Below are 10,683 nucleotides of genomic sequence, written 5' to 3' on the forward strand. Positions count from 1 at the left end.
GGCACAGACGGATAGGATCAATTGCGTTGCGTTGCGTTGCGTTTGCGTTTGCGTGTCTACTGTGTACCAGTGTACGGGAAGGTGAATTGATGAGCCCTATGACTTTTCTCCGTTTCCTTTCCGTGGAACAGAGCAAGAGCAGAGCAGCTGCTACGCCTTCACTTTCTCCGATCTCATTTTCATCTCATCTCATCCACACCAACGGACGGGCGGACCCATCTCTTCCCCAATTTCGTCGTCGTCGTCGTCGTCGTCTTCTTATTCTTCTTCTTTCCGTGTCCGTCCACCATTGCTGCTTATTTCTTTCTTTAATTCTTTCTGGTCATCGATCTACCTATCCTATATATCTGCTTCCTCTTCTTCTTCTTCTTCTTCTTCTTCTTCTTCTTAACACTGAATGACAATGTGGCTTGGGATCTCCAATTCCAAGCAAGGAGAAGGACAAGGAGCAGTGGTCGCCATGCTTGGCCTCTGCGCCATATCCATATCCATGTCGATGCTGCCTCTCGCCGCACCTACCATCCACCACGGTACGGTACAGTACATACATATTCTTCCCGATCGATGCATCTTCTCCTCCTCTCTCTCTCTTCTTCTTGTTATGTGCTGTGCATGTGCATGTGCTTGGCTCATTGATTCTATTCTATCCTTTGGGATGGATGTGCAGAAGGAGGCGCTCAAGGCGGAGGGGGGAACCCAAACCCAGCCAACGCGCTGGTGGCGCTGGTGAACGCCGACCGGGCAGCCGCCAAGCTACCCGCCCTCCGCACCACCAAGGGCCTCGGCTGCATGGCGCTGCAGTGCATCGCCCGCTGCCTCGCCCTCTCCCCCGCCACCGCCTGCGCCGCCGACGGCACGCTGGCGCCGCCCTGCCACCCGCCGGAGACCGACATCACCGAGGTCTACGCCGCCAATTGCGGGGTCGAGCTGCCCACGGTGGACGTCGTGTCCGGCCGCATCCTCGGCTGCAGCAGCCAAAGCTCCGACGGCGTCAGCGGGGACGCGCTCCACATGGCCAACGCCACCGTGGTCCGCGGCAGGGAGCACGCGCAGGTGGGCGCCGGCGTCGACCGCGGCGGCTTCTGGTGCCTCCTCTTCAGCAGCGGCAGCCCCAACTCCAGCTTCCAGCTGGAGGCCGCCGGCAGGGGCATCGCCCAGCAGCACGGCTGCTTCAGCGACCCCGACGTCACCCTCTCCTGCACCACCTCCGCCGGCCACCACCAAACCGGACGACTCTCCGCCGGAGACACATCCTTTGCCTTGGTTGCTTCCACTCTGCTTTTTCTCCTCCAGTCCAGTCTAGTCTAGTCTAGTCTAGTCTAGTCTAGTCTGTACCAACTGAATTGTTAAGGTAGCAGAGACACCCCGGAAGATTCTAGTATTACTCAGACTTGTAATTTTGCTATTCAAACAGTCAGTCAGTCAGTGATGAGTGTGATTATTTTTCAAAACATTTGGGGTTCGTCTAAATTTGCCACTGCAAATCCAAAATGCAAAGCACAAACAAACAAATAAGCAGCTAGTAGTATATTTCAGTAAGTACTAGGATTGGATTGAGCACTCCATGTTCATCGTCCACAAAATACTACCTACTACATATATATCATCATGAGCTGATGCTGCAACTTTTTAGTAAAAAATATGTCAAGCCTACATATCTTCCTTATCAAGCCAAACTAAATTATACAACAACAACAACAACAACAACAACAACAAGGAGAGGCGAGGCGAGGCAATTATGATCCCTTTGGTCGAAGCGAGACACTGCAAAACAAAGGGCTGCTCCTCAGCTCACTCCACCATTTTGAGCTAGTTTTACAAGATGCTGCATCCTTTCTGCGACTTCCTCTTCTTCCGCTTCTGCTTCGGAGGCTGGAGAACCACCTTGATCGCCGCATCAAACACCGCCTTGATGTTCTGCACCGTGCAACCAAATCACTAACCCAACACTACAACTAGCCTTCTTCTTCACTACTAGGAGGTGCACTCATTTTACCTGCTGTGTTTTTGAGCTGCACTCGACGTAGGTCGTCGCGCCAATTACCTTCTTCAGCTCTTCACCCTACAATCATTAGCCACAGAGATGAGATCACTATCTTATGCAAGCAAGCAACAGAACATACACATATGCTATTTATTTTCTCAAGAAGAAAAACAGATAAAGCTTCCGAGTACCTGAGCGGTGGAAATAGGAACAGCTCCAGGGTGATCCACGAAAAACTGCTCGTCATCCCGCAGATCTATTAACATGAACATAGTTGCTGAGTTATACAACATTTCTTACAGCAACAAGTAGCGAGAAAGCAGTAATAGGCCGAAACATGCGGAATAATGTCACTTCTTATTAGACAGCATTTCTTACAGTCAACTGTAATTGGGAATCAGGTACAAAGCAATGCAACTCAATCTCAAGTGGCTACAACAGCACTGTGTTCCACGTGTTCTCAAATTGACTAAACCGTCAGTGAATTTGACAAGAACGTGTGCAGGGCTCTAAGAGGTAATAACATCAAGAATTTCTGTCATACTGAAAACTGAATAAAATCATGTAAAGAAAACAGACCTCGGTATATTGGACTTGAGCCAAAGAATATGGACTACAACCAGATAGAAACTAATCTTATGTTCAAACTGATGTCTAGTCACTGGCATAACAAAGGAAATAGCATTCTGGTCTCTGCAACATTCATTAATTTGGTATACGAGTATCATCACACCTTTATCAGAGATAACCCGAATATCATCATATCAAGTCTTAATTTCACACCAGGGAATTCAACATTAATTATAAGGATCTCAAGTTTTCGAATTAACACAAGTATCTCCAGCAATACTAAAAGACACGAGTCTGCCATTTTCTTGTTTAAGGACCAACAACAATCTCTCAGCTGGTTCTTAGTAGCAGAAAAAACTACTTGCTTGAAGGGATATATGCCATATTCCTGTATTAGAAAGTATTGGGCAGCAGGCATGCCTCCATAAAATTCAAATAGCTTGCTTGCTTTCCGTTCAACCAAGTCAGCAGCATTTCAACATGCAAAGATGGGTAAAGATGATATTGAAATATCATAAGCCTGCAGACCATCATCAGTGACAGTACAAGTGAACTCATGGCAACAAAGATGCCTATACTTAGACAGGGATTTCAGACTACTTAAAGCAGAAGCAATGCAATAGGACATAAAAGGGCACGCCAAGCATAGTTCCAGCAAGAATGACAGAGAAATGTGATACTTTGCAGAAGCATAACATAGATACGAGACGGATGGGGGCATATACCAAGCTTTGTCCCAACAAGAATTATGGGCACACCAGGAGCATAGTGCCGTAGCTCAGGGATCCACTGGAAAATTACAAGCACATGTCATATCTCATAAGCAAGATAACAAACAATTTATGAAACTAGAACAAGTCATCGAGAGTGGGAGTAAGGAAACAGAGAGGATCAAAGGAGGATGGGTTGCCTTCTTGGTGACATTCTCGTAGCTTGCTTTGCTGATAAGAGAGAAGGCGAGCAGGAAGACATCGGCACCTCGGTAGCTTAGTGGGCGTAGTCTATTATAGTCCTCTTGTCCTGTTAAATTCATCGCATTTTTTCCCCATTAATTATTCTGGTGGGTGTGATTTATTGAACACACACATACACACACAGACAGAGAATAGAAGATGGAAACGAGGATGTTGATATTAGCATGTGTGCACATAAGATAAATGGGGGGAAAGAAAAGCAAACCTGCAGTATCCCATAATCCGAGGTTGACGGTGCTCCCGTCAACCACGACGTTAGCGCTGAAGTTGTCGAAGACTGTTGGGACATAGTCCTGTAATGTAATGCAGAAATGGAGGATAAGGCACGAGTTAGTAGTGCAAGATGCAAAAGTGTTTGCTTGCTGTACATTGGATATGAAAACGCAGTTGCTTTAGCTATTCATCATATTGGGTGGCAGATGAAGATGAACGAACGCAGTAGAAAAAAATAATCTAAAAGTCATTGTGTGCGTGTGCGTGTGTGTGTGTGTGCCTAGAAACAGGGAGGGAGGGAGAGAGGTTTCATGTGACAGCAATAGATTTGATTTGATTTGGTTCATTGTTGGGTGGAGATAAACTCCTCACTTGGAGTCGGAGACTAGCACTATCAGGGATATATAGTAAGTAGTATTTGAAAAGTAGCTAGTAAATTGAGTGAGGCTAGCATTAGCATAGCAGGGTACTCTAGTTGGTTAAGTCAGATTCTCCCTCCCTCCTCATCAACCTCCAACACAATCCATGAATCAATCTTCCTTTTCCCTAGTATTTGGAAGGCTTAGCATCGGTTGAACTGAAAACAAAGGAAGTAATCATGATTCACCTTGTAAAAGTGGGGAATCCATCCATATATCCATCTGTCTTGTTCTAAGAAGGGGATCTATCTATGTATCTATCCATCCATCCATGTACATGTACATGTATGTAGGGTGGAGGTAGTTGAAGAAGGAAGGGAAGGACGCAGCTTACGGTGGGGAAGGTGTTGGATGTGTAGGAGATGAGGAGGCAAGTCTTGCCGACGGCGCCGTCCCCCACCGTCACGCACTTGATGAACCGAGAAGCGCTCATCGCCGCCCCCGCCCCCGGCTTGGCCGGCCCTTTTCTTTCTTGAATTCAATTTAATTCACCGCTCCCTCCTGGTCCTGGGTCGATCGATTCCCGGCAGGCCCCCGCTGCGCCAGATCGATCCGGGACCAAAGGAAAGGAAGGGAAGGGGCTCCTCGCTGCGGTGCGGTGCGGTGGTTGCCTTCCGTCGGCTGCGGCTGCGGCTGCTGTTGCGGTGGGGGAAGGAAGAAGCTCAGCTCAGCTCAACAGCCACAGACAGCGAACAGAGCAGAGAAGAGCAGAGGAGGATTTGCAGTTAGGCCCCTCCCTTCCCCCACTATCAGTACCACTACCACTCGCTCACTGTTCCAGCCGATGGAGATGGAGATGGCTCAATTGTTTGCTTGCTTGTTTGTTTGTCTGGTGTGGGCGTGCGTGATTCCCCCCTCACAAAACGCATCCATCCTCTCTTTCTTTACTTTTGGTGTCACTTCTACAACGTCAGCACAAATCCAGCCTCTCTCTTTCATTTGACCCTTAATCTATACCTCTATATCTATACTTATACCTATATATATACCTAATAATAATCCATGTTCAAGAATTCGTCCGATTAAGCAGTTAAACTTACTGATTAATCCCTACTCGTAGGATCACTGAGTAGCCGATAAACCGATAAATCATCCGATTAATTGATTAAATGGCCGATTAACTTGCCAATTAGCCTATTAATTCCCCACTCGCCAGCCAACCGAGCAACTACCGGTTAACGATTTCCTCAACAATGATAATAATAAAGGGAAAATTTTGTTTTTGCCGCTCTAGCTTTTGACCACTTTGCTTATGCCATTTTAGAATTTGACATTTTACTTTTGCTAAGACGTGGACATACACACGTTAGTTGGACTCTTATTTAGCAGAAAACAAAACTACTAATGCTAACCACTTAGCTCAATGGGATTATTTGTACATCAGAAACCCGACAGACAGGCCATCCCAGTCAGTTTTGGAGGAAATGCTTACATGAGATATATTGTATCAGCTTGTTTCATAAATTTAGTGTATTGGTAAAACAAACTGTATTTTCTCTCAATAATCCCATATTTAGCCCCTTTTTTTTAAGCCCTGCTGTAGGCCAAGCGGTTGGAAATGCTCAGAGCAGAGCAACAAAAACGGCGTGACAAGTGAGTGAAAAGAAGGCAGGAAATTAATAGGTAAGATCACTAAATAGACGTTAGGTAGGCACATATTCACTCCCGTATACATGACTATAAAAACCAGCGGGGAAACAACGCTGGATATGCAGTGCTAGTTGCGGGGAGGTTGGAGAACACAGCAAATGAGCGAGCAGAGTAGCATCAAGAGTTCATTGTTTTTGAGAATTCAATTCCACAATAAAATCTGATGGGAATAGGAGGCATTGGAAATTTGGCTGCGACTAGGTACTGGAAATACGCCGTTGAACAGAAATTTGATTTCTGAGTAATATAACCCTTTTTTCCCCAAAAAGAAAATCTGATTTCGTCTTGTTATCACGTCACTCCATATTGTGTTCTTTCTTTCTTGCCCGTTCCATATGGACGGAGGGATGCTTCCTGTCATTGCACATGACATGTGGGCCTATCTGGACTGCTCTCGCCTTAGCTACTTGTAGGGTTAGAACTAGAGCTATACAGGCTTGTAGATAGCCACAAGATTTCTGTATGATAGGCAGAAGGAACATGATTCTTTGTTTACCGGCTGGGAGACGATCATCGAGAACGAATTGTTTAACTAGTATGGATGAGGTCTTAGCAATACATTTGATATGTCACTACCGGAATAACCTTATACACCTACGGCCTTATCTATGCCGACGGCTGCCGTAGGCATAGATGGAGCTATGCCGACGGCCCGGGGAATACCGTCGGCATAGAAAAGTCGTCGGTATACTTTCATCTATGCCTACGGCAGCCATAGGCATAGTAAGGCCGTCGGCATATATCGATCTATGCCTACGGCAGCCGTAGGCATAGTTAGGCCGTCGGCATAAAGGTGGCCCTCGTGGCCAGGGACAGACGGCAGGCTGACGCCGTCAAATCTATGCCGACGACCCTGACGGCGGCCGTCGGCATAAATATCATATGTTTTTTATTAGGAGCTGCCACGTGGCAGAGCTATGCCGACGGCAAAGCCGTAGGGCATAGTTTTCCATCTATGCCTACGGCTTGCCGTAGGCATAGCCACGCCACGTGGCACCTCCTGGTAGCCCCTGGCCAAGAACTATGCCTAAGCATAGATATCATCTGTTTTTTATTTTAAATTATTTTTTGTTTTTAAAAGTTAAAATTTGACTAATTTAAATCTAACTTATCTAAACTTAAACGTACACAAATTATACATCGACTTGGGGTAGAATTATCCATAGATTATGAATATATAGTTTGTTTTTGTTTTTGAGTATGTTAGAAATGTGACCTCATGTGCTTTTGCATATAGGTCCTTATAATTTGTTAACATCATAAGTAATTGATACTTGGATCGATTTTGACAAATTTTATATGGTTTTTATCAGAAACTTGAAAGGATTCTGTTGCTATACTATTTTACAAATTTGAACAAACTTAAATCATGTTTGCTTCAAATTTACAAAAAACACACTTTTGTTTTGAATTTTTTGTAAACTTTTCATTCCTTGGCCAATCGAGACAAATTTTATATCTACATCCATCAGATTGTTTCAAGGATTGTGGTGGCAGGCGCAAACACCCGACAACCGGCTCCGGAGTGTGACTCCTTCATGGACGGCGATGCCGTCGGCACTTGGAGGGGGGAAACGGCCATGTTGGGTTGACACGGAGGGAATCTTATGGTGGGTTTGGCCCAAACCTTGTTCTCAAGTGTTCCTATAGGCTGACCTATCATAACCAGGTGAAAACATCCATTGGTTAAATCCCGTCTGACGAAAGTCAAAGGCGTAGATCTCCGGGTCAACTGGTCCAGGGTTAGGCCAGTTGGGGGCCTTCGGGGGGTAGCAATGCCACCAGAGCATTACGACGGGTCCTCATACATGTTTTAAGGTGTGGTGGCATGTCTGAAGAGACAATACGTGGCTCCGGTGTGAGGTCCCCACCCCTCACGGACGACAATAAAATCGAAATAATCCCTCTATGGTTTTGGCGTTGCATGAATATTTTTGAACACTCGGAGCATGATCAATTCATGAAACTTTTACACAGTGTAGACACATGTGAAATAATCGAAATAATCCTCGTGTAAAAAACTCATGATTTTATCGCACTCCGAGTATTTAATAATATTCACGCCGCATCGTTACCGCGGAACGTCTACTACCGTGTCATCGCCGTCCGTGAGGGGGGCCACACCCCGGAGACGCGTGTCGCCTCTTCCGATATGCCACCACACCGTACGGCATGTATGAGGTCCCGGTGTGACGCTCCGGTGGCATTGCTACCCCCCAGGACCCCCGTCCCGCCTAACCATGTAGCGTTTTATCACGGGATCTAGCCCTTTCACTTTGCACGAACGGGCTTTGACCAGTGGAACTCTCCACCCGGTTGTGTTAGGTCAGCCCATAGGAACACTTTGGAGCAATATCCAGGCCAAAGCCACAGCAAGATCCCCTCCGTGTACACCCGACGCGTCCGTTTCCCCCCTCCAGGTGCCGTCGGCGGCTCCGTCCGTGAGGGGGGACACACCCCGGAGATGCGTGCCGGGCATTTGCAACCGCCACAACACTTCCAGACTTGTGAGAGACAGCCTACGCAAGATTTGGCGGCATGCTAGCCCGTGGAGGCCACCGGCCACAGTCGTAGACATGCGAAGAGCAATCCACGTAGAGGGAAGTGTTCAAATACTTCTCCAGCACCAAAAATTATGAAAAATTACCATCAGCCCTATAGCACATGTGCCCACGTCGTGTAAAAAACTCATGATTTTATCGCGCTTCGAGTATTTAATAATATTCACGCCGCATCGTTACCGCAGAACGTCTACTACCGTGTCATCACCGTCCGTGAGGGGGGCACACCCCAGAGACGTGTGCCGCCTTTTCGGACATGCCACCACACCATACGGCATGTATGAGGGCCTGGTGCGACGCTCCGGTAGCATTGCTACCCCCAGGGCCCCCGTCCCGCCTAACCCTGTAGCGTTTGACCATGGGATCTAGCCCTTTGACTTTGCATGGACGGGCTTTGATCAGTTGAACTCTCCACCCGGTTGTGTTGGGTCAGCCCATAGGAACACTTTGAAGCAACATCCAGGCCAAAGCCACAGCAAGATCCCCTTCGTATAGATCCAATGCGTCCGTTTCACCCCTTCAGGTGCCGGCGGCGGCGCCGTCCGTGAGGGAGGCCACACCCCAAAGACGCGTGCCGGGCGTTTGCAACCGCCACAACACTTCCAAACTTGTGAGAGGCCGCCTACGCAAGATTTGGCGGCATGCTAGCCCCCGGAGGCCACTGGCCACAGTCGTAGACACACGAAGAGCAATCCGCATAGAGGGAAGTGTTCAGATACTTCTCCATCACCAAAAATTATGAAAAATTACCATCAGTCCTACAGCACATGTGCACACGTCGTGTAAAAAACTCATGATTTTATCGCGCTCCGAGTATTTAATAATATTCACGCCGCATCGTTACCGCAGAACGTCTACTACCGTGTCATCGCCATCTGTGAGGGGGGCACACCCCGGAGACGTGTGCTGCCTCTTCGGACATGCCACCACTCCGTACAGCATGTATGAGGGCCCGGTGCGATGCTCCGGTGGCATTGCTATCCCCCAGGGCCCCCGTCCCACCTAACCCTGTAGCGTTTGACCACGGGATCTAACCCTTTGACTTTGCACGGACGGGCTTTGACCAGTGGACCTATCCACCCGGTTGTGTTAGGTCGGCCCATAGGAACACTTTGGAGCAACATCCGGGTCAGACCCACAGCAAGATCCCCTCCGTGTAGACCCGACGCGTCCGTTTCCCCCGTCCAGATGCCGGCGGTGGCGCCATCCGTGAGGGGGGGCACACCCCGGAGACGCGTGCCACATCTTCGGACATGCCACCATACCGTACGGCATGTATGAGGTCCCAGTGCGACGCTCCGGTGGCATTGCTACCCCCCGAGGGCCCCCGTCCCGCCTAACCCTGTAGTGTTTGACCACGGGATCTAGCCCTTTGACTTTGCATGGACGGCTTTGACCAGTGGAACTCTCCATCCGGTTGTATTAGGTCAGCCCATAGGAACACTTTGAAGCAATATCCGGGCCAAAGCCACAGCAAGATCCCCTCCGTGTAGACCCGACGCGTCCGTTTCCCCCCTCCAGGTGCCGGCGGCGGCACCGTCCGTGAGGTGGGGCACACCCCCGGAGACGCGTGCCAGGCGTTTGCAACCGCGACAATACTTCCAGACTTGTGAGAGGTCGCCTACGCAAGATTTGGCGGCATGCTAGCTCCTGGAGGCCGCCGGCCACAGTCGTAGACACGCGAAGAGCAATCCGCGTAGAGGGAAGTGTTCAGATATTTCTCCATCACCAAAATTTATGAAAAATTACCATTAGTCCTATCTCACATGTGCCCACGTCGTGTATAAAACTCGTGATTTTATCGCGCTCCGAGTATTTAATAATATTCACGCCGCATCGTTACCGCAGAACGTCTACTACTGTGCCATCGCCGTCCGTGAGGGGGGTACACCCCGGAGTTGTCAATTCAGCTAAGTTCTCAGGAAGACGCCTCACCCGAGCCTGATGCAGACGAACCGCCACCGTAGAGACCCTCCGTCGCCGCGTGCAGATCAGTCAACCGCCATGGCCGCAGCAGCGCTGCTGCAGACCACCCTCGCAGAGGCCACGACAGGCCCCTGGCATCATATATGATTTAACAAATCACTTTGCGTACAGTTTCTCAAATGACTGTAGGCAAAATGGGTTTATAGATTTTTTAATTCTAAAAAGTTCATTTTTTTAAAATACATGAAATTTGGCAGAATATTGGTTTATGATTCGTAGAGGGTGTGGAAAAACTTTGAAAAGATTTCAGAAAAAATCTAATAAATCTAGCAAAACAAATACGTAAAGAAGCACACAAAAATGAAGACTTCCTATTGGGTGACCAC

The 10,683-nt window shown here is 48.2% G+C and overlaps 2 protein-coding genes across 2 annotated transcripts; one reads left to right on the forward strand and one right to left on the reverse strand.

Moving 5' to 3' along the window:
• Window positions 1–1,464, forward strand: LOC123061664 (uncharacterized). Its single transcript, XM_044484847.1, has 2 exons — window positions 1–530; window positions 668–1,464. The coding sequence occupies exons 1-2, from the start codon at window positions 398–400 to the stop codon at window positions 1,306–1,308; spliced, it is 774 nt and encodes a 257-aa protein (XP_044340782.1). The 5' UTR covers window positions 1–397; the 3' UTR covers window positions 1,309–1,464.
• A 38-nt stretch (window positions 1,465–1,502) lies between these two features.
• Window positions 1,503–4,895, reverse strand: LOC123061668 (rac-like GTP-binding protein 5). The gene is made up of 7 exons (XM_044484861.1): window positions 4,495–4,895; window positions 3,734–3,821; window positions 3,465–3,574; window positions 3,280–3,343; window positions 2,176–2,240; window positions 1,997–2,062; window positions 1,503–1,917 (listed from the first exon to the last, which is right to left on the reverse strand). Exons 1-7 carry the CDS (start codon window positions 4,591–4,593, stop codon window positions 1,816–1,818), a joined length of 594 nt encoding a protein of 197 aa, XP_044340796.1. The 5' UTR covers window positions 4,594–4,895; the 3' UTR covers window positions 1,503–1,815.
• Window positions 4,896–10,683: the final 5,788 nt, after the last annotated feature.

Source organism: Triticum aestivum, chromosome 1A (assembly GCF_018294505.1).
Source record: "Triticum aestivum cultivar Chinese Spring chromosome 1A, IWGSC CS RefSeq v2.1, whole genome shotgun sequence".
Classification (NCBI taxonomy): Eukaryota; Viridiplantae; Streptophyta; class Magnoliopsida; order Poales; family Poaceae; genus Triticum; species Triticum aestivum.

What these genes read in the sequence shown, in the direction of transcription:
- LOC123061664 (XM_044484847.1), top strand. Translation starts at nt 398, where the DNA reads ATGACAATGTGGCTTGGGATCTCCAATTCCAAGCAAGGAGAAGGACAA. An exon ending in CGCACCTACCATCCACCACG is followed by an intron (nt 531 to 667) that starts GTACGGTACAGT and finishes ATGGATGTGCAG; the next exon opens with AAGGAGGCGCTCAAGGCGGA.
- LOC123061668 (XM_044484861.1), bottom strand. Translation starts at nt 4,593, where the DNA reads ATGAGCGCTTCTCGGTTCATCAAGTGCGTGACGGTGGGGGACGGCGCC. An exon ending in CATCCAACACCTTCCCCACC is followed by an intron (nt 3,822 to 4,494) that starts GTAAGCTGCGTC and finishes ATTACATTACAG; the next exon opens with GACTATGTCCCAACAGTCTT. An exon ending in TTCCTATTTCCACCGCTCAG is followed by an intron (nt 2,063 to 2,175) that starts GTACTCGGAAGC and finishes TAATGATTGTAG; the next exon opens with GGTGAAGAGCTGAAGAAGGT.